Here is a 24231-nt window from a genome sequence, read left to right on the forward strand (position 1 = left end):
AAGCACCTTGCAGAATCAGACCTCCCAAGAGCAGAACTCCTGTACTGGTTGATGCTGAGCTATGCTGATAACCTGCTTCTTTCAGGACATGATGTAGTTCACGCCAGGGCTGCTGTAATAGCCCTCGAGGACATTTATTATGCGAGGGTTTCCCATGGGACACTGATCAACATCACAGAACACATGCAAAGCAAACTAAACAAATAAAGATGCACGGAAATCCAAAATGAGTTTACGATAACCCAAAAATGGAATCCTTACAGTTAGATTCTTTAACCTACCCCATGTGATGTACAAAACCTTCAGAAGGCACTTTCTGCCATAAGCCTCTTCATCCTAAATCAGGGGTGGGCAAACGATGGCCCACGGGCCCATGCGCCACTCCAGTGCTCCAGCTGGGGCACTGGGTCTTGAGCTTGGTGCAGTCTGGCGCTACAGCCAGGACGCTGGGTCAGGGCCACACCACGCAGCTCGGCCCCACTCTGGCCAGGCGCTGGGTTGGGGCCGCACCACATGATGGGTTGGGGGCCAGACCATGCAGCTCGGCCCTGCTCTGGTGGGGGCGCTGGGTCAGGGCCACACCACACGGTTCCCGAAAGCCAACATGGCCCTGCTCCGGCTCCTACGCACTCCAATGGAAACTGCAGGGGTGGTGCCTGAGGATGGGGCAGCGAGCAGAGCTGCCTGGCCATGCCTCCGCGTAGGAGCTGAAGAAGGAACATGCTACTGCTTCTAGGAGCTGCTTGAGGTAAGCGCCACTCAGAGCCTGCACTCCCTGATCCTCTCCCCATGCCCCACCCCCTGCCCTAGCCCTGATCCCCCTACCGCTCTCCAACCCCCTTGATCCCAGCATAGAGCACCCTCCTGCACCCCAAACCTTTCATCCCCAGCCTCACCCTAAAGCCTGCACCCCCAGGTGGAACCTGCACCAGTTCCCGCACCCCTGCCCTGATCCCCCTCCCACCCTCCGAACCCCTCAGTCTCAGCCCAGAACACCCTCCTGCACCTCAAACTCCTCATCTGCAGCCCCACCCCAAAGCCTGCACCCCCTCCCACACCCCAACCCCAATTTTGTGAGCATTCATGGCCCACCATACAATTTCTATTCCCCAATGTGGCCCTCGGGCCAAAAAGTTTGCCCATCCCTGTGCTAAGTAACAGGTGGGCAATGTGCATGGGATTTTATTCTGAGTCATCCTCTCAGAGACCAAATTAATATACCAAGTGCCTTTTGATGGAAAGGTGGTTTAGTCAACCCCAGCCTTTACAGTGTATCACTTCAAAGCAAAGTAGCTAGAGTTAGTAGGGAAAGAAAGCTCCAATCACATAGATAGAAGAGAAAAAAAATTAAAAAGTTATGAAGCCCTTTCACCAGTCTACATCCTTGCTCACAAGAATGGTGCAAACATATGGCAACAGCAGCCATTTGTAGGCAGATCAAACGCAACTGGCAGAGCCAAGTTTAGACCCACCAATCTTGCCAGTGCCCTTTTGAAATGGATTCATCATGTAACTCCACTATGACACTTCACTGTCTCCATCATCAATTGTTTGATATTTTAAAAAAAATGAATGATGCATCCTATGAAAATAAGCCGGGGGAAAAAAGAGCTAAATATATATGTAGATGAGCAATAAAAATGGGGAATAAACAAAGGAGCAGAAAATTATGACGTATAACATAAAACACACATTTTAGGTTTTCAAGGACTCAGATGGTGGAAATGAGAGAGATATGATGGCAGCTGGAAACTACAGAACATTTTATAAACAGTGAGACTTGCCAAAAACAGAGACAGAAGGGCAGCAACTTGTATTTCGTTGACTGAAGATAAGGAACTGTTAGGAGAGGTTAATTTGAAACACAGAAGCGAAGCTGTGTGTAGTTATATATGCACACAAACACGTGGGTTTTTATGATACAGAGAAAATAGTCTGGGAATTTGAAGATAAACCTATCTTTTCTGGAGACTGTCAAAATATATTTAATAAGTAATGTTAGTCTCAGAAAGAGAGGGAGGTTCTGAGTTTCAAAAAAAAATAATGAGGAATCAGAGGGTTACGCAAACCGAACATATGGAAATGTGTGACTAATCAGGACATTTCTTTGACAATAAAGCACACTACATTAAAACTGAAGAGTGCAAGAATGCCAAAACGGATACAGACTCAGAACGAAGGTAGTTGCCAGGAATCATACTATATGCAAATCTATGCAGATGAATCTTTACTGCCCTCAGAACTCAGTATCTTTTTGCTCGCAAACATAGCCAACCTCAACTTCGCATTTCATCTAGATGCCAAGAAAAAACCAATTGCAAATTATGCCTCAGAACTCTGGCATTCTGGTGTAATGATAATCTGAATATTACTGTTTATTCAGTAACAATGTCTCTTACAGAGGTCTCAGCCTTCAGCCACAGTTTATTCAGCCCAGAATGGTTATTATCTCATAGGCAGAAAAGGAAGCAACCCCAAGTAAGCATCAACATAATATAAGAAAAATGGGTTGCAGCTGAATATAGAAGAGGAGATACAGAAAGAAAACCAAGGAAAAGCTTCTGCTAGAACATGGTTTGTTCTACAAGTTCTATAATGCAGCAAAACAAAATGGTAAGAGTCTTTTACAGAATTAAAAAAAAAAATTGACAAAACAAAGATACTGGTTCCCTCCCCCTCACCACTAATGTAGGAAAATACACCAAGTAAGACTGCAGAAGTACAAACATATATTTTCAAAGTGAAATGTGATTTGGTTAATTTAGACCTTGTCTAAATCAGTCAGTCAGGATAGCTATATGCATTCTAATACACTGTACTGTAAAAAACGACAATGGAATCCAACCTGGCAGAGCTGAGATGCAAGAAACTAAATGAAGAATTAAAAGAGAATAATAAATCTGGCAAAATGAAAAGATAAGGCAGGTTTTAAAACCAAGCGACAACAAATTAAAAAGAAAAAGAAAAAAATAGAACATCTGAAGCAAACAGCATCTTTTAATTGCATACATATTAGACAAGTACAACTAAATTTATTTTCATATAGCATCTGTCATACAAGTAGCACTACCAAATGCTTCAGAACAAGTTACAAAGTTGAGACATTTATAAAGATCATAACACAATGAGGAAAATTAAAGACACCCTCCACCCCAAAAAATAATGGTGAGATGAAGATCAGCTGCAGGCTGTGATCAGCAAAAGCATGAATGAAGAGCTTTAACAGGCTTTGAGAATTTGAAAAGATGAGAAATGGTGAAGTCATCAAGGAAAGCAGAGGACGAGAGGAGCTGGAGGAGGGGGGAAAATAAGTCTAAAGAAGCAGATGCCTTTAGGCCTACCTGCTAATAAAAATAAAACATGTATACCTCTCCCCATGAAAAACAGGAGAATTGCAGAGTATAACAGATAAACATCTTAAACAAGTAAACAATAATTTCACATGACACTGTAGTGATTTTAAGTTAAACAGGAAAAGTGAGTCTTTTACAAAATTATTAAAAATAAAAATGCTTTACTGTGAAGACCTTGCACGCTAGCCAGGTGCAAATATTTAGTCATGCATATAAAAAGCCTGATTGTAGGGGTTCAAAATGGAAATATTGTCTTAACTCCAGTTAAAAAACCATCCCAAATCCTATGCTATCATTCACCCAATGCCACGAGAACAAATATCCTGCACTTCTAAAGCACTTCATCTGGGAATCTCAAATATTTTACAAATAATAATTAGACCTACAATACCCGTGTTTATAAAACTACAGATGGGAAGCAGAGACAAAGCAATTAAGTGACACATCCTACGTCACACAGAGTCAATGGCAAAATTTGGAATAGTAGTCTGAAGTCCGGCTCCCTGGTCCCTTACTCTAACCATTAGATCACACTGCCTCCCTATGTGCAAGGATAAGGAGATTGTGTCCCCGTAGGAAAAGAGAAAAATGACACAGAAAATATGAGGTCAACAATCCAGAAGAAAAAAGGAGTAGACACAAAAAAGGAAATTATTTTAAAAAAATAATAAAGTAGCACTTGACAAAGATTTTTGAAAAATGAACAGATGGACTGCAACTTTTGGTTAAAATATAGTGTGTGTGTGGGGGGGGGGCTAATCACGGGAGAGAACAATAAAGGAGTTACAACAGTAAATGCTGTTTTTTCCCACACCCAACCCTTTATTGTAACGTGCCATATTTTTATTATGAGAGGAGAAGGAGTGGCTAGGAAAGAGGAAGGGGTTTGCTTGGCTCCATCATCCGCCAAAATCATCCTGCTTATGTGTCTAAACCAAGAATTTTAGGGTACTGTTCCTCCATCAATCTAGCTCAGTGGTTATCAACCTGTGCCTGCAGGCTGCTTGCAGTCCAATCAGCACACAGCTGTGGCCCAGGGGACATCCTCAGGGCCATACAGATAGTATATATATTGTGTGGATGTGGCCCACATAACAGAAAGCTGCATATGCTGCGCACAAAGGTAAGTAGGTTGAGAACCACTGCTCAAGCCCCAATGCTGCTCCACCGACAGTGACAGTGTTATGTAGAAAGAAAAGGAGGACTTGTGGCACCTTAGAGACTAACAAATTTATTTGAGCATAAGCTTTCGTGAGCTACAGCTCACTTCATCCGATGTTAGTCTCTAAGGTGCCACAAGTCCTCCTTTTCTTTTTGCAGATACAGACTAACATGGCTGCTACTCTGAAACCAGTGTTATGTAGAGTAGCTTTCGCTGTTCTGGTACCAGCAGGTTGTTGAGACTTGACATCTGTTCTAATTTGCAGTTATGCAGTGCTCCACTCCACTGCATGCTACTCCTCATTGTGTGTACCTATAACACAGTTCCCAGCAGGGGTCTCTTAAGAGGGTGATTGTAGGAGGAGCATCTCTCATTAGAAAAATGTGTTGTACCAAACTTTTTCTTTGAACATTAAATTAATATTTTCCAATGTAAATAAGAATATATTTCGTAAAGTTAAATTGACTCAATATTCCATATAAAAATCCCTGTTTTTTAAACAAGAAAAAAAAAGGTTTCTCACCTTTCGTAATTGTTGTTCTTCAAGATGCATTGCTCACGTCCATTCCATTGTAGGTGTGTGTGCTTGCCACACGTGGAAGTTTTTACTCTCAGCGGCTTTTACCCTCAGCGGTACCCACAGGGGAACGGCTCTGGCACCCTCTGAAGTGGCACACATATGCACCAGTATAAGGGGTGCTGATGGCCCTCTCCCGCCCACAGTTCCCTCTTGTCAGAAGTCCAACAGAGGGGAAGGAGGGTGGGTCATGGAATGGACATGAGCAACACATCTTGAAGAACAACAGTTATGAAAGGTAACTCTTTTTTCTTCTTCAAGGGCTTATTCATGTCCATTCCATTGTAGGTGAGTTCCAAGCAGTACCTTTGGAGGTGGGCAGGAGTTCACGGATGCGTGACTTGCAACACAGCTGTGCCAAATCCAGTGTCATCTCTGGCTTACTGGGTGATGGCGTAATGTGTCGTGAAGGTGTGTACTGATGACCACATTGCGGCTCTTCAGATGTCCTGGATTGGAACATGGGCCAGAAACACAGCTGATGCCACCTGAGCCCTCGTGGAATGAGCAGTTCCAACCATGCCAATTCATAACAGGTATGGATGCAGATAGTGATCCAGTACGAAATCCTCTGAGTCAACATTGGAAGGCGATTCATTCTGTCAGCCACTGCAACAAAGAGATGAGTTGATCTGCGGAAGGGCTTAGTACGCTCAAGGTAGAAAGCCAGGGCACACATGACATCTAGGGTGTGTAGACGCCTTTCCTTGTTGTATGTGTGAGGCTTTGAATGGAAAACTGGGAGGAAGTTGTCCTGGTTGACATGGAAGTGCGACATCACCTTTGGCAGGAAGGCAGGATGGGGACGCAGTTGGACTTTATCCTTGTAGAACATAATGTACGGGAGCTCCGACATAAGAGCTTTAATCTCAGAGACTCGCCTTGCTGAGGTAACAGCTAGAAGAAATAGGACCATCCACGACAGGTGAGAGAGACAGAAAGAGGACAGAGGCTTGAAAGGAGGACCGATGAGCCTGGAGAGGACCAGGCTGAGATCCCATTGGGGAACCAGATCTCGGACCAGAGGAAACAGTCTCTCAAGGCCTTCAGGAACCTGATTGTTGTCTCATGTAAGAATACCGATCTACTGTAGACTTGAGGGTAGAAGGCCAATATGGCAACCAAGTGCACCTTGACTGATGAAAAGGCCAGGCCCTCGTGCTTTAAATGTGGGAGGTATCCAGGATGGATTGCAGAGATGCGCTGACCAGAGAGATATTCCGCTTCAACGCCCAGCAGGAGAAGTGCTTCCACTTTGCAAGGTAGGTAGCCCTAGTGGAGGGCTTTCTGCTTTCCAGAAGAACCTGCTGGACCTGGAATGCTTCTCGGAGTTCAGTCATGCAGCATCTATGCTGTGAGGTGGAAAGAGGTGAGGTTCAGGTGCAGCAACCGCCTCCAGTGATCCTGAGAGCACGTCCGGATGGTTGGGAAGAGGCCACGGAGCTGCTACTGCCAAGTCCATGAGCATGCAAAACTAATGCTGATGAGGTCAGGCCAGGATGCTCATAATGACTTGTGCCTTGTCCTTCTTGATCTTGGAAAGGACCCTGCTGATCAGTGGGATTGGCAGGAAGGCATACCTCAGAGTGCGTGACCATGACAGGAGAATGGCATTCGATAGCAAGCCGCTGTCAAGGTCTTGCAGAGAACAAAACTGGCGGCATTTTCTGTTTTGACTGGTGGTGAAGAGGTCCACTTGGGGAGCTCCCCACCTCTGGAAGAGCATCCTGATGAACTCTGAGTGGGAGAACCACTCATGATGAGAGAAAAAGGACCTGCTGAGGCAATCCACCAGCATGTTCTGAACACCAGAGAGATGGGAGGCTTCCAGGTGGATCGCATACTGGATGCAGAAGTCCCACAGGTGAAGGGCTTCCTGACAAAGGGCCGATGACTGGGCTCACCCTTGTCTGCTTATGTAGAATATAGAGGCTGTGTTGTCTGTCAGCACCTGTATCGCACAACCAGACAGATGGGGAAGGAACACCTCGCAAGCTACACGGATGGCCCTGAGCTCTCTGAAATTTATGTGGAGTGACAACTCCTCTCACAACCATAGCCCCTTAGTCTTGAGAGCACCAAGGTGTGCTCCCCAACCGAGACCATTTGGGATACTGTGGGCCGTTGAGTCACAAACGCAATACCTTCCATCACTGGGTTGGACCACCATTGGAGGGAGGTGAGTATCCACGGCAGCATGATAAGAGCCCATCGAAAGGGATCTGGCTGGGGAACAGACTGACAACAGCTACATTTGAAGGGGCCTTAGCAGCAGCCTTGCATGTCGGACGACATAGGTGCACACAGTGAGCAGATGTGCGGTGACTTGCGTGATCAGATCCGACACTGCCCTGAACCTGGCTTGTGGTAAAAATGCTCTGGCCTGAATGGAGTCGAGGACAGCCCCTCTGAACTGAGACCAATGTAGATTTTTGTTTATCAACAGACCCAGAACTTGGTAAGTGGCTCGCAATGCCTCGAAAATGCACTGCACCTGCTCTTTGGAGTGGCCTTTAATGAGCCAGTCATCGAGATAGGGAAAATCTGGATACCCTGACGTCTGAGGTAGGCTGCGACTACTGCCATGCACTTTGTTAACACTCTTGGTGCTGTTGCTAGGCTGAATGGGAGCACCACGAACTGGTAGTGTGCCAGAAAGACCACAAACAGTAGAAATCTCCTGTGGCCGGGAAATATTAAAACGTGAAAGTGAGCATCTTTCAGATCGAGGGTGGCGTACCAGTCGCCAGGGAGGGAATGATGGAGGCCAGGGAGACCATGCAGAACCTTCAGCTTTTTGAGGTATTTGTTGAGGTCTCGCAGATCTAGGATGGGGTGTAGACCCCCTTTAGAATGAGAAATTACCGGGAGTAAAATCTTTTCCCTCTTCATTCTGCGGGAACTTCCTCTAAGGGCCCCAGCCACAGGAGGGCTTGCACCTCCTAGGTGAGCAGTTGCTGGCGATAAGAGTCCCCGAAGAGGGATGGAGAAGGGGGGTGGGAAGGAGGGATAGAAAGAAATTGGAGGATATACCCCACTGCCACCATATCGAAGATCCAGAAGTCTGTAGTTATAGTGGTCCAAGTGGAGAGGTAAGGTAACAAACGGTGGGAAAATAAAAGGTGAGACAAATCCTGATTTCAGGCTGTGAGGTCGCCCTCAAGCATCCCCTCCGAATGATTGCCTGTTCTTAGGAGGGGTGCGGCTCAACCCCAGTTGAGCCCCTGCTGCCGGCGGTTGGCTTTGGTGTTGCCTATATGTAAGTGGGGGAATAGTCCCGCTCTTGCGGGGAACTTTCCTGGTTTCTATACTACCCCGGTGAAGTGGGCTAGCGAAAGGATCTGAGTCCTCGCTCCCACTTCCTTTACCCAGTGGCCTCTCTGCCCTTGAGGACTCCCCTTCCACCTTCCTGTCTGGCAGAGTCCTCGAAACCGCAACAAGGCTGGGCCCAGGATTCCTGGGGGGCTCGACCCCAACCCTGCTGTAGTCACCTAGGACAGAGGCTAGGGTGTCCCCACTCCGGGGTACTCTCTCTGCACTGGGCACTTCTCTGACCCACTGACCATTACATACGAGTTAAAGCAAATGCAAGTTATTTAATCAACAATTAATTTTAAAAAGAATAAGGAAAAATGGAAAGGTTAAAGGAAACACATCACCCCGCTCTGTGGCAGGAAACATCACAAACAGTGTCTCTGGGATTTCCGGGCAGTTCACAGTCTGTTCCTTGTAAGTCCCAGGCCCCCTTCTCAGGCTCTGGCTGTGCTGCAGGGATTCTGTGGGTTGGACACTCACTCTGGTGGTGGCCATACGCTCTCAGGGTCTAAGTGCTAGGACCCTTCTTCCCAGTATCACCCCCGCCCTGTCAGGGTTATGATCCAAGCCTGGCCTGCAGAGCCCCTTGGCTGAGGCGTCTCCCTGTGCTGGGCCTGCTGCCCAGGGTCCCCCTCGCTCTCCCCAGCTGCTCACCGCACCCAGCTCCGGACTGCTCCAGCTCCAGCTCCACCACTCTGTCTCTGCACTGCTGCTGCTGCTCTGCCTCCAGCTCCCTGGGCTGCTTCTTTGGCCCCTCTGGCTCTGGTTGCTGCAGCTCTGCTCCCAGGGCAGGTCTGCTCTGCAGGCTGCTTCTGTGACTCTGCTCCCAGCACTGACCTGCTTCGTGGGCTGCTTTTCTGGCCCCTCTGGCTCTGGTTGCTGCAGCTCTGCTCCCAGGGCAAGTCTGCTCTCTCTGGGCTGTGCCTCTGGCTTTGGGGCTGCAGCTCTGCTCCCAGGACAGGGTCTGCTCTCTCTGGGCTGCTTTTCTGGTCCCTCTGGATCTGGCACAGCTCTGCTCCCCAGCTTAGCTTGGGCCCCTGCTTTCTCCTTAGCTCGGCCCCACTCTGTCTGACCCAGGCAAATCCAGCTCACATGGAGGACGGGACCTCCCTGGCCTCCTGACTCCCTGATTAGCCTGTTCGCCCTGTCATTCAGGCTGACCTGGAGCTTTGGCCTCTCCCCGTTGCTTCTGGGGGCTGTCAGTCTCAGGGTCCTGATTCCCCATCGACCCTTCCCCCTTTTTTAGTACTGGGAGCTAGCCAACCAAAACACCCCACTGAATGTTCGTAAGGGGGCAACAGTCTCCTTACATATATCCTCTGCTTTCCCTATGGTACGGTTCCGCTCTGGCCTGGCTCTTGACGTTTAAATCTCTTCCTAGCATAGGCCAGGATGTACAGACTTAGTGGCCCTTGAGTCTTTCAGGCCGTGTAATCTGCTGTCCGTTTGTTCAGCAAACGGGAGCGAGCTGTTGAATGGGAGATCCTAGATGGACTGTTGGACTTCCGCCGACAGGTCAGATGACTGCAGCCATGATACCCGCTGCACTGACCACTGATGCCATTGCCCTGGCTGTGGAATCTGCCGCATCTGAGGAGGCCTGGAGGGAGGCTCTCGCAATTATCCTACCATACTCTGGTATGAACTCCTGCTTAGTGTCCTGTGGGAGCGAGTCAGCAAACTTGGCCATGGGTTGCCACACATTAAAGTGATACCTGCCGAATGGGGCCAGATGATTTTTGATGCAAAGCTGTAGGCTGGCTAAAGAATACATTTTCCTGCCATACAGATCAAGTCGCTTCATGTCTTTATTCTTGGGGATTGAGCTGGGTTGCCCCTGCCTGTCACTCTCATTGGCCGCCGTGACTATTAAGGACCTGGGGGCTGGGCGTGTATATAAGTATTCGAACACTTTTGCAGGGATGTAACACTTGTGCTCTGTGCTCTTAGAAACAGGGGGCAAGGATGACTTGGTCTGCCACAGGGCTTTTACAATTTTGACCACCCCATAACGGACAGATAGGGCCACTCTTGCTGGGGCTGCTGTGGCCAGCACATCGAAGAGGGAGTCCGTGAGTTCAGACATCTCCTCTGCCTTCAATACCAGGTTTGCTGCCACCTGTTTAAACAGCTTCTGGTGAGCTTTTACATAATCTTAAGGCACCGTTTGCGAAGGGCCTGCTACTGCCTCATCAGGTAATGAGGAGGATGCGGCCAGCCCAAGATGCGGGGCAAGTTTCCCGTCCCCTACTTGGGGAACTCCATGCGCTGGACGAAGTGGCTCCTGGGTCCCTTGGACTGACCTGACGCCCGAGCCGGTGGCGGGCAAGAAACTGAGGCTGAAGGTCTTTCTCATGCCTCATGCCTAAGGTTCCCCAGCTTGGGGGCATGCCCAGGGGTTATACATTTGACAGGGCCCTGCCACTGACCCTATGGTCATGTAATTGTAGATTGGCCCTGAGGAAAACCTGCTGATTGTGAAGGTGGTGGCAAGTCTCTGGGGGCTGTCAACTACTCACTCTCAGAGCCCGAGAAGAAATGATCTTCCTCTGGTGACCATGTCGGTGTCATCACAGGGTAGGTTTCCCCACTATATCTGGCGATCTCGTGCCTGCCATTTCGCTAGCGGTACCAGGTACCAGGCTGAGCCATGCCATGTATCCAGCGACTGACGGTGCTGCTCATAGGCCCAATAATAATCCGGGGAGTGATGCCACCTATTTCAAGGATGGTGTGCAGGCTCCCGTGACTATGACCATGGGAATCGTCTGCGACACTCCAGTGACCGACGTTGGGGCTCCCGTGAACAGCGACAGGGTTCCAAAGAGCAGTGCCAAGATTCCGGAGAGCGCCGAAGAGGCTCTGAATAGTGGCGCCTGGAAACCAGGGAGCGGTGTCTGTCAGATGACCACTGCCGGGGTTCCGGTGACCGGCGACATGCCTCTGTGGCCCACTACCATGGATCCGGTGACTGATGTCAGGATCCGGGGGATTGGTGCTTGGAGTCTGGCGTTCTGTGCTAGGAACTCGCTGTGCGGTGAGTCTGTGATCCAAAGCACGGCTCCGGAGGTTGTTGGTATGGCCCTGGTGAGTGAGATAGACCCAGAGTACGGTACCACAGGGGTGACTTTTGTAGGGGTGCCATTGAAAGCTTTTCCTTAGAAATGGTTGGGAGGGAGGGGTCCTTGGGCCTCTCTTCCTAAGAAGTAGGCGGCACTGCGAGGGAGAAGATGTCTTTTGCCACTTGAAAGGCTTCCGGAGTGGACGGCACCATGAGGCACCACGTGCCTCTACTACTCCCTGGAGTAAGAGGCAGATGTGGGGCAGATTAGACCCAACAGGCGAGGCTGCCACCTGGCTGCACTCCAGTGACAGCGAGATGGTCTGAGCCGGTCTAGGCTGAACTTCTCCCTTATCCTTGCCATTGCAGGTCCCCAGGGAGCGCCCCTTTCCCGCGTGCTTTCTGTCTCTTTTGGCTGGTACCAGTGACATGGATTGGCACTGGGAGATACCCAGTGCCGGGGGGGCACTTCCTGTCGATGCCAAAGTACTTGGTACCGAGTCTGAATGTGCCAGCTCTGAGGCCGGTGGAAGCACTGACTCTATGAGGAGCAGAGACTAATGTCTCTTTCCTTCTCGGTCCGGGGCTTGAATCCCTTACAAATGCGACACTTCTCACCAACGTGGGACTCACCCAGACACATCAAACAGCTAAGATGTGGATCACTGATTGGCACAGGCTTCTTACAGGGGAGTGTCCCTGGGCTAAATCCCTTGGGGGGGGGGGGGCACTATCAACTAGAGTATAAAACTATTAGGAACTGTTAACTATCACTAATTACAACTATTTACAAGAGAAAAAGTTCAGAGCATCACTGAATGAGAACCACACAAGAGGAGTGTTCAGGCCCCTACGCTGGTGGTAAGAAAGAACTAAGGGAGGGAAGGGGCCAGCCGCGCCCCTTATTCAGCCCATATATGTGCCACTCCGGGGGTGCCAAAGCTGGTCCCCTATTGACACCACTCAGGCTAAAAATTTCCAGGACTGGTGCATGTGGCAAGCACACACACCTACAATGGAACAGATATGAGCAAACACTGAAAGAAGATACTTGAGACTGCCTGCTCTGCCCCATATAAAACAGAAGACTCATATTCATAAAATAACAGAAGCTGCACTAGCTGAAAACAAAAAAAGCAATCAGAAGTACAGGACACATGGCACACTATCCAGAGTGGTTGCTTGTACTGACAGACTGTAAGAGGACAGTGCAACTTTGGCAAGACCAATTGCAATAGCACATCTTCAGTAATGAACTTACAGTCTACAGCTAACACTGTAACAGTGCAGTGCCCCAATGCAGGCTATCACCAAGCTGAGCCTTGCTCCAACCAGGAGCAATTTCAATAGTTCTGTCAAGACCTGTGCATTGCAGCAAGCACTTACGTGTGTGGATGTGAGACATGTTACCAAGAAGTGTGAGGACACCTTGCAACAAGGGCTTTAATAACCCAGCACACAGTGAACAGTTTCCACAGCAGTAAGTCTATGTGTGCTAGCAAACACCGATTCACGCCTTTTAACGACTGTGATAGGTTTGCAGACTCAAAAAACATGGTATTTAAACAAAATGTTCATGTCACGGTGTTTGCCCGGCACCTAGCATGACATTGCCCTGATCCTGACTGGGGCTCTACCGGAACCAAGCAAGCAAGCAGCAAGAGTGCCATTAACACATTGTTTATCTGAACTGAAATGCACTGAACTTGACAATCATCCCAGTTAAGAGCTTGAGCCAACTCCTATAGTCTTTCCATTCACGTACATACTTTTTTTTTTTTCTTTAATACATTAGCATGGTTTTGAGAAATCTCTCACCATTGCTGTGCCACTAGCACAACTTCACTACTGGGAGCAATAGTGGGAAGACTAGTTTAGACAGGGCATGGGTGTATTTTCCACCATGTCACTTAACAGTGATCCGAGCAAGTTGGAAATATGAAATTTGTCAAAATACTGTGAGCACTGAAAAGCTATCAGGTGTGAAATCACTATCAAGAGATTGACTTCAATAGCTATTGAGAGATATGTATGTACTGAGATTAGGACCACTGGATCAGCAAATTAAATTTTAAGGCAGCCACTACATCGTTCTGTAGGGTAAAGATAAACATTTCAAATGTGCCCACTTGACTTAGGAACCTAATTCACATTTTCAAAAGTGGCATAGGCATTTAAGAGCCTAAGTCCCATTGACCTGTCAACTGACTTTCAACGTACGTGTTTTTGAAAACGTGCCATAAAATTAATGAAGAAACACACCCATACAAAACGGAATTTTTTCACATTTGTAACTGCTGTGACTTGAGAAATTGTACATGAATCATGCACTATGAAACTAAATTGTACCATAAAGAACCGTGAAAAAATGCTCATCTTTTTACATTAACCAATAAAATCAAAGGTAAAAATCAGTTAAGGAAAGAAATATACCATATGACGTTCAATTACTGACACAATGGGGTGCGATTTTAATGGCTTTTTAATGTGCGCAGTTGTGCCTAGGTACACAAGACATATGGCACACTTCACCCTGTACTATCCATTTTTCCTTCTAGCTTGTGTGTTTCTATCAGAACTTTAAAATTATTTTAGTGTAGTTCTTGAATGGGTAAACAATTGCATGAGCAATTATAATCAACAACGGAAAGCTCAGTACCTACCCAATGATAAAAAATTTAAAAAGAACAATTAAAAAAAAAAGAGAGAGAGCATTGGTACAACCAGCTAAAAACAAATATGAATTGGGAATGTGTCTGGGGTAAGATATCTGTTATACAATAATTCCACAGAGAAAAATGTAAAATGAATCATGTGAAAACAATACAACACAAAGGATGAATTCTGAATAGAAAGATGTCATAACACAGAAAGGTTAGTGAGGCACTGCAGAAAATGTCAAAGCCTTTGCCTGAAATAGAGATGCTGCAAAGAAAGCCATCAAAATGATGGGTTGTACTACTAAAAAACGCAGTGTGAAAAAGAAGCTGAACTTGCTCGCTCCTAATATAGCAGGGCTATATGTTAAAACAGTATTAACGTATTAATAAAAATGACAAAAACAAGCTGACAGAGTGAGAGCTGCCAAACCATCTTTATCTCATCCTGTTCTGCTCAAATATTGTAGCTGATATGTACTATACATCACCTTCTCTCAACACTGCGGAAGTACTTGAGTATCTCAACCTAAGCACAGGTAATTTCAGCAGAAAAAACAGGCTTAAAAAAAAGGAAGTTACTTTTATAGATGTTCATTTGTCACGAGCAAAGCAAAAGCAAAGAGTTTTTCAAAATGAAGTTTTGTAGGTGGGCTGGTCCCTAAATCACTTTGCCTATTTGAAAGGAATATATGAAATCAAACTTCTTTCATTTAAAAAATGATCGGCACATTTTTTTCAATAAAGAATTCAAAAGGAGTTTTAGCATGGAGACTTGCTCTACATGTGAAGTGCCAACATTAACCTAATCGAGTAGGTCAATGATGTGAAACAGAAACAAAATATTCTCTAGGTAAAGTTGACCTGAACATGACAGGACGTGACAGTGTCTTAGATCAATATTACTGGCACTGACCCCCAAGACAGGTTTCAGTCCTGGTGTCACTGATCTACAAACAAAAGTGCTTGAGGAAGGTCTTGATTCAATAATTTTTTGGTTTAAGAGGAGACATTATGCAGTGTCTGGTATCAAGGATTTGTTTTTATGAACCTTAAATAGTCACATGCTCTTGTGAATTATTACATTATTCATGTATTTTCCTAATAGTATTTAAATGTCGAATTTTTTGCCTTACTACCTACCTCTTGCTGCAAACGGTAAAGGTGACCTGAATTCAAACCAAGAGATTTATATTTCACTTATATAAAATGAGTGTTGCTAAGGGGAGACTTAATTTTTGCTAGGCCATTTGCTATTGCACATTTTTGCCTTAAATTCTCTGGAGCTGATAAGATCTGTTGACTAATATATGCTGGCAAGCATATAAATATGTATCATAATAATATGTATTATTCTCTCTCATATATATGAGAGAGAGAGAAAGAGAGAATACATATTTTATTATACACACACACACACAGGTATGCAGTAAGTACAAATATTGTAACAGTGATACAGCTTAAACTGGCTCATACAATAATCTTGTTCACTTATGCTAAGTATCCCATAATTCCTTACATCTGCTAAACTAAGCATTTGGCATAAGCAGATAAGAAACTTGTCAAAAATCAAGATACATTTGCTCTACCTTCACTGACCAGTATATGGAATGCTAGTATCCAAAACAAAGATAAGGAAGGAACTCATGGGTTGCATTTTAGTGATGTGTTAAAAGATGTGTAATTTGTAAAATCATATAAATAATACCATCAAATGTGTAACTGGGGGGGAGCACACCTTCTGTGTGAGGTGCATACAACATTGCTGCAGGGGACAGCTCCTTGGAGTCTGGTAGCATATACCTTTTTCCTGTACCATATTAATAACCTGACTAACATTGGCTATTAGATCCCTTGAGTATATTTCATAACAAACCAAAATGTGGTCAACCAATTCACTATAAAATTTTCAACAGCACAGAAGCCCTGGGAGCCCCACCATGCAGACTATGGGGTCCCAGAGCTACCAGGTTCCCTACTCCCAAGCAATTTGCCAAGGAGGCTGACAATATGTCAGGGACACAAATGTTTTCTGGGACCAAGGCTCTGGGGCAGCCCACCAGGCAGATTGCCCCAGAGCCAGGGCTCCACTCCCTTTCACAGAAAACCTCAAAATATTTGTCCCCCCTGCCAGCCAAATCATAGAAAAAACAAATTTCAAAATATCAAAACCCTCTGGGCAACGGAAATACCTTTTTCCACCCAGCCCTAGTTCCAAATTCTTTTCATGATATTTTGAACACAAAGAATGCTGTATGAGCATCTTTACTGCTGAAATAAAATCTAATCAACATGCAACTTGGAACTGTTCAAACATGCAAGTTGTGAATAGCAGATGGCATTCACACATAGATATTTTTCTAACAAACATTCTGGATGTTAAGGAGAAAATTATTTTAAAATGTAGGGAACAATCATACAATCTTTACTCAGGCAAAATTCCAGTGAGAATAGGAAAGAGTACACACAACAATAGCGTTGTGGTGTTCAACCTTTTCCATGTAGGGACCCATGCCCCTAAGCATCTGCTCCCATTTAGCAACATGGGAAGGGTGGGATGGTTGCGACTCCTCCACACCAGCTCATCTCCATATTGAGAACATTTATTCTGAAGTGCAGGATTTGGTCCTAAGCCTTTTTTGGACAAGAGGTTGGTATAAACACAATTAAACCTTGAGTTAATTTGGGTTTTTTTCTTTGCTTAACTAAAAAAGGCAACTCACTTAAGTAATGGTTGCTAAAAATGTTTGGATTTGTATAAACAAATGCATGACAAGTTTCAGCCCAATGCCATTTAAGAAGGTGGAGTTATATAACTTAGAAAAATGGGGTTTATGACAGTAATGACAATTGACCATTCATCATACAGTTGTTCTATCTGGAGCAGTAATAAAGTGTAATTGAGTCTGCACTTACTCAACACTATATTTCATTGATCACCATACATGAAGACAAATAGTATTGATATATTACATTTACATAGCATCTTTCATCACAGCACTTCATATAGTATAGCCATATAGCACTGCTGAAATGCAGTCATCTCTGGGGAGGACACCAGCCAACTATTGATTGCACAGTAGTATAAGGAGGGGAAAAAAAATTCTGAGTGTAATTGCATGTAGTAATTATCAGAAAAAAAGTTGTGGAAAAAAATCTGTGGAGTTTGGATTTCTCCGGCATTAGCAAGTAAGTGTACAGGTGTTCCCAGAGATGGGCAAGGAATGGGCAGGCATTTGCTTGGCTGACATGGTCACTGGGCACTAAAGTTTTCCTACCCCCAAATAACAAAGCTGCCAGGAGAGACTGGTGAAATTAAGTGTATATGATGGATGAGGACAGCAAGAGATACTGCTCAAGTGGCTGCCAGGGCTCCATTTTCCCACTTCCCCTGGAGACAGGTCTACAGAGAAAAGCCACTCTAGCTTTTCTGCTCCTGGTAGCAGGTGGCCCTCTGAAACAATGACACATGAACACCCTCAGACTATGTCTGTCTAGGCTTCTCAAAATCCCTTTCCCTCTTGCTCCCTGGTGGAGGGTGGGATAAGGGAATACCTTCCCTGGTATTCACTGAGTATGTCCACACTTCGAGCTGGAGGGGTAAACTGTGATTTGAGGAGATGCACCCACAGTAGCTATGATAGAGATAGCTATACTTATACACATTCAGCTTGAAGTACAGACATACCCTTCCTGGTTCTGGGGTTGGAGAAGATTGAGACAAGAGCGGGGCCTGTACAAACACAGAGAGAGCTCAGCTCAAAAAAGCCTTGCTGCTACAAGGAGTGGAAAAGAGCCTGCCAAGAGAAGTTTAGCCTGCCTTAGCAGGAGAGATTAGGAAATTAGAAACCTGACAGGCCTTGTGTCTCACTCCTTCCCGCCAGTAGGTGGTGTATCAATGCCCAACACTCCTCCCAAACACGCAGATGTGAGAGAGTGTCGTTACATTGATCAGCCCACTCCTGTTGCAGCCAGGAGGATGCCTTATGGGGCACCTTTTCAGACGTCACATCAGGAAACACCCACATTTGATATTACAACCTCTGTAAAGTAAAGGTCAGGGACAGGCCTCCAGAACTTCCATCCTCCAAGAGACAAGAAACCCTGAAATGATCATTCTTCCAGCCACCAAATCTGCCCACGATTCCCAAACATGTGCACCACCCCTGCTTTCCAAAAGCACATAAAAAAGAGAACCTGGGTTTCTGTTCAGACACATGAAAGACAGAAAGAGGCATGGGGAAAACATGAGACAAAAGAAAAAAATACTGCTGCAAGAGTATGAGGCTGGCGGCATATTCTTTTAGTAACGACTTTTCTTGGCCATGGAGGAATTGGGTTTAGTTTTGTGGTACTGTGCCTGTTGCACTTGTATGTATTATACCAAAGTTTATTGAAAGAAGAATGAGAAGGAAATGGTTTTGAAAAAAAATCTTAGTAAATTTATATCTAATTTAGCAAACAGTCTTGTTTTTCATGCCAAAAGCTATGCAAAACTCAAAAAAAAATCGATTTTCCATGGTACTGAACATGAGTGCAGTTTTTACTGAATACATTATCTTACATGAAGGTAAGGCAGTAACCCAGTACTGTGGTCCCTATCTTTTTATAATCTTTACGTTAGGAGAATTGTAAATAATGCCAGTAGTTTTACAAATTGAAGTGTGAATGTTTAGCTCCAACTGAATTGGATAGGAAATAGGATCGTATCTAACACACAATCTTATCTCTTCTGAATCACTAACTGAAAGCTGTTAGATAACTGAAAATTATCAATAAAATTTTAACTGCATCACAAATTTAAATCTAGCTGTTTTTCGGCCTGATGAAAAACTGTCCTTTTTAATTTTGTTGATAGTTATTTTAAGTGCATCTGAGGAGAATGAGAATAAATAATTCTACATAACTTCTGATGCAGATCTCGCTTTTAATGTTCGACTTCAAATATTCTCTGTTGACAAAGCATATAGTTTGAATAGTTCTTAAAATATAGTATATACTTTGTTAAGATGTTGAGTCAATCAATTGCTTATATTGTTCTCTATATCTTTCTGTTGCATTTTTGTGGCATCTGCCATTTTCACAAAAACTGAAGAACGAGCCAAGAACCTCAAGAGCTAAAGCCATGAGTCACAACAGTTTGACCTAAGAGCCAGGCTCTGTAGCTGGGGCTGTAACAGACTCAAATCCTTTGTGGACTGAGAACAGAGAGGAAATGTAACTCACTGACTATTTGCATACAACATAAGGACCTGATTTAGCAAAGTACTTAAGCATGTAACTAAAGTTAAGTACATGCCTAGTCCCATTGAAGTCAATGAGACTATACATTCGCTTAAATTAGGCAAGTGTTTAAGTACCTAGCTAAACTGGAGCCTAAATTACTATTGTTCTAACTCCTAACAATATGCTGGAGAAGACACAGAGAGGCTCCTCTGCCCCAAAGAGCTTACAGTCTAAAGGACAGATACAGAGAGGACAACACACGTTGGGAAACCTGAACTAATAACTTGAAAGATTTATCTTCTCCTCCCATGCCCATTTCCATTATCTCTAGTGGAGCGGGTGTTTGACTGGACCAAGTGAGCACTGGTGGGGCTCATGCAAGACGTGAGTCTTTTTAATAGGGATATGAATGAGGTGAGAGGATGGAGGCCTGGTGCACTGGAACTGAGAATTTCTTCCAAAATGGGCTGAAGTGTGGAAGAAGGCATGGAGATAGGAGTGAGAGAAGGAAACAAATTAAGCATTGAGGCTGATAATGTTGGCAGAGTGCAGAGGCTGAGGAGAACATAGCAAAAAATGAGATGTGGGGTGAAATTGTGTAGGTCCTTGAAAGACAAGAAGTTTAAGCTTGCTAAGAAGGCAAAGGGGAGCAAGTAAAGGTATTCAACGGGTTAGGAAGGTAATCTGACCGGCTGCATTTTGGACAGGTTGTAATCGAGTGGTTTGGGTTTCAGGGAGGTCAGAGAAGTGGAGGCAGCAGGGAGGCAGGATATGATCTGGACACAAGTGAATGTTAATTAAAACTCTCTGATGCAGAATAGCTAAGAAAAACAATTATTTTACAAGTTTCATTCTATAATGATTTTGAGTGGAATCAAGTCAGACTTCGTAAATATTCAAAACACAAAAAGTTTTATTAGTAAGGAAGCAAATGTTTTATGTTTCTACTTACCTGCCTGTCTACTTCTGGAAGCAAAAGCAGAAGGTATTGTTGAAAATGCTGAGGTAAGGAAGCAAAGGTGTGTTTGTTTATTAAAGCCCTCAGGTTAGTGTTCACTAGAATAGATCCTGGTGTTTCTATGTCAATATCCTCAGCTTTGGTCCATTTCAAATGTCCTGGAGTAAATAAACAACACATTTACCTTTACCACAGATAACAGAGGGAACCGGAACAATAATTTTTCTCAAAAGTTATTTATATTTTATATAGTATAGTGCAGTCCAATAAGACAGAGCTTTGTGATGGGGAACACAGCTTTCTCCTGGATTCTAGGAGCTTCCTTTTATACATCCCAATGTTCACTTCCTCACCTTTCACAGCATCCATGTTCCAGTCTACACCATGACCAATATTCTCCTTCTTGAACTAAAAGTCAGGAAATCTTGATTTAGCTGAACAAGTAAATTTTCCTGTCATTTCACCAACAGATTTTTAAGCATCTACTGCTAAGCAAAATTAGTTCACACAAGACTGAATGTCTGTTAGAACATATGTGGCTGCCTGAACAGGCTCAAGTGGGTGAAACTTTATTACACAGAGTGAAGTTTTTATTTGTGCTCCTGTACGTGCAGCACATTGTTGTACACCTATCATATTCATTTGCTTTTTCTATATATTACCACTCTTCTGTATTTTTATTCTCTCTTCAAAAACCCTTCATGCATTATCACAACTTGACACATGTGATCACAGAGGAGAGACTGTCTAATTTATTAGTGATATATTAATTTTGTGCAAATAAATTCATATTTTTCTGAATTTTCATAAAATCTAAAAGATGTAAATAGCATACTGCAACTGCAGACTAACCCACTAAGAATCTGTCAAATGGGACAAGAAGACTCATTAAATTAATTAGCTGACCAGTCCCAGCAAGTCCAAAAGAACATGCCAAGTTCTAGGTGAGATTAAAAAAGAATAGATTTATACCCAGAAGGTTCAGTAGAAGTGCTCAAGACAGAAACTGCTGAGGCAAACCACCTGAGATTCTTGTTTGCTTTAATATTTCAAAAGTCCTGCAAAGCGATGCTTCAGCAAGGTCACACCCAAGCAACAAGGTGAGTCATGCCCAAGTTCTGAGGGAGTCCCCTGAAATTTTTTTGTCATTATTGTTAATATCGAGAATACTCAGCACTTATACAGGGCCTTTCATTTGAGGATCTCCAAGTGATTTGTAAAGGAGGGTAGATTATCCCTATTTTACAGATCGGGAAACTTGGGCAAAGAGACCTTAAGAGACTTGTTGAATGTTACTCAGTATGAAGAGTAACATGAATACAAGTACTACAATCTGATTTTTCTGGATTTCTTAAGACCCTTATTGTTTGGTCTCTGCTGAAAAGCTATGATAGTGTCCAATGAAAAGTTTGCAGCCAATTTGCAAATTCTATAGTTTTCCACTTTGAATGAATAGAGAAATTCACAGCCTCCCATAAATTTCCTGCAATTTCTTGTTATTTTTCAACAAGCAACACTGACTGAATGAGATAAGGGTTAGTTTGTCTTCAGCATCGTGTAACCTTATAAAACATATGCTTCGAACATCCTGCATTTCAATAGAGCAAAAACTCCATTAAAACCATTGAATCCCCTGTTATGAAGGACAATCATGTGGAAGAAGTGCTCATTTTAATGAGTGCATTACATTAAATTGCCTTCACCATCTGTTCCACCCACTAACTATACATGCAGAAAAAACATAATTTCCAAGTGTAATACGAGTAAGTATGATGTATATGATTTAAACGCATGTTTACAGTCCTTTCTTTTAACAACGTAGGATGCATCTGTCCTCACGTTTTAGGTGCAAATTGGAGAAAAATTGTTCTCCCCCACTAATATCTTCCCCTTTGATGGAAAAAGCTCATGGAAAGGGAAAAGGTGCTCCTAAAACTAAAAATGAGTTTTATACTGCGGAGTTGCTACCATAGTATCTCCTCTAGAATGAAAGTTTCTGAGGTGGACAGAGGGTGTGATGTCTTGAAATTGCAAATAGCCCAAGAAGCTTTCAAAAAATCCAGTTTCATCTTCACAGATCTGGGGCATACACATGTTGTGTTGGCTCCTTCACCCTGCGATCAACTTCAATTCAGTATTACTGCAGAGACCATATGAATTAGTAGGAGTAATTGCTTTAACAACACAACATATCATCCCCAGAATAAAGTGCCGGTAGAATATTCTAATGAAACTGTGAAAAAAAAACATGCTTAAAAATGTGTTCAGGAGGATGCCAAACATTGAGATGAGACAATACGTCTCTTCTTTGCTTATAGAGAGGTACCTCGGGCAGCCACCTTTTGAATTATTTTATGACCATCAACCTAGGGGACCCATAGCTATCAGAGAACTGGAAACTTAGGTCAGATAAAAAATAGAGCCCTGCAATTATAGAATACACCCCAAAGATAAGAGAAACTCACTCAGTTTATTGAGCTGGCAAAGGAGAAACTAACACAAGTCCCAATAAATCAGAAGACATGGTATGATAACAGGGGCAAGGGAATTAAATATAAACCAGGTGAAAAAGTTTTGCTTCTGCTCCACAGCAGTGAGACTAAATTAGTAGTAAAATGGCAAGGACCATGTAGTCATGAGACTGGTAAGTCCTGTATATTATGCAATTTCCACAGCTGGTAAACAAGGGCAAAAATATATTCTGTGAATTTATTCAAAAGGGTGTAATGAACCCCAAAGTGGTCAGAAGGGTTTTCTTGCAGGGCATACCACAAGTAAATCAGAGAGTACAATAGAAGAAATACGGGAGATCGGGAGAGTCTCTGGGAATTCAGATAGTTAAGCAATGTCTGGAATTGAACCAGGCACAGCACTGGGATTTGGACCTACTCTTAAAGGTATATAGCAATTATTTTACTAGTACCCCAGAACACACTGATACTTACTCACACAATAGATATCGAGGGCCATAAACCCATAAGACAAAGATTCAAGCGTATATCTGAATGGATGAAACCTTTGGCAGAGGAAGAAAAAGAAAACATGCTCAAATTAAAGGTTCCTGAAACCTCCAGAAGCCCATGGCATTCCCCAGTGGTTACTGTGCCCCCAAAAGATAGGGGAATTAGGTTCTGTATAGATTTCAGAAAAATTAATGCTATCTCTACATTTGATAACTATCCAATGCCAGGAGTTGACAAAACACTGGAGAAAATGGACATGGAAAATCTCTCTCAACCCTACATCTAGACAAAAATTACTGAAAGATCCCTCTAAACCCAGCATCCCATTGTAAAACAGAAGTTCCTACACCCTAGGGATTTTTTTTTATTTAACAACAATACCATTTGGTCTATATGGCCCACCAGCCACTTTTTAATTAAAGATTGATGGATAGTCTGCTGAAAGACAATGTATGAAACTGAGTCACATAACTCGATGATGGGCTGTTATTTAGCAAGACTTGGGTGAACTATCTGGTACACCTAAGAGCAACAGTCTAAGGCTACATCTACTCTACAGTCGGGATCGACGCTCTGAGATCAATGCACCGGTGGTCAATTTAGCGGGTCTAGTGAAGACCTGCCAAATTGACAGCAGATCACTCTCCAGTTGACCCCTGTACTCTACCCCCATTGAGAAGAGTAAGGTAAGTCAACGGGAGAGTTTCTCCCATTGACTCCCCGCGGTGTAGACCCCACGGTGACTAGACCTAAAGTACGTCAACTCCAGCTACGTTATTAAAGTAGCTGGAGTTGCATGGCGTAGGTCGACTTACCACGGTAGTGTAGACATAGCCTAAGAATTACTTATAGTAATCAATATGAAGATGTGTTTAGCAAACAAAGAAATAAAATATCCTGTGGGGTTTTTTTTGTCTTTTTTCAGAAAATGGATTCATAAAACTAAAACAAGACAAAGT

At 44.0% G+C, this 24231-nt stretch overlaps 1 protein-coding gene across 4 annotated transcripts in view; it reads right to left on the reverse strand.

Annotated features, from left to right (window-relative positions):
• ASXL3 (ASXL transcriptional regulator 3) overlaps window positions 1–24231 on the reverse strand; it is a 130639-nt gene that overhangs the window by 36798 nt on the left and 69610 nt on the right. For all 4 annotated transcript variants that reach the window (XM_073331281.2, XM_073331277.2, XM_073331280.2 and 1 more), the window contains one exon: window positions 20304–20467. In XM_073331281.2, the coding sequence (XP_073187382.1) occupies window positions 20304–20467 (164 nt within the window). The remainder of the gene's footprint in view (window positions 1–20303; window positions 20468–24231) is intronic.

The sequence above is a fragment of the Lepidochelys kempii genome, chromosome 2 (genome assembly GCF_965140285.1).
Source record: "Lepidochelys kempii isolate rLepKem1 chromosome 2, rLepKem1.hap1, whole genome shotgun sequence".
Lineage (NCBI taxonomy): Eukaryota > Metazoa > Chordata > Testudines > Cheloniidae > Lepidochelys > Lepidochelys kempii.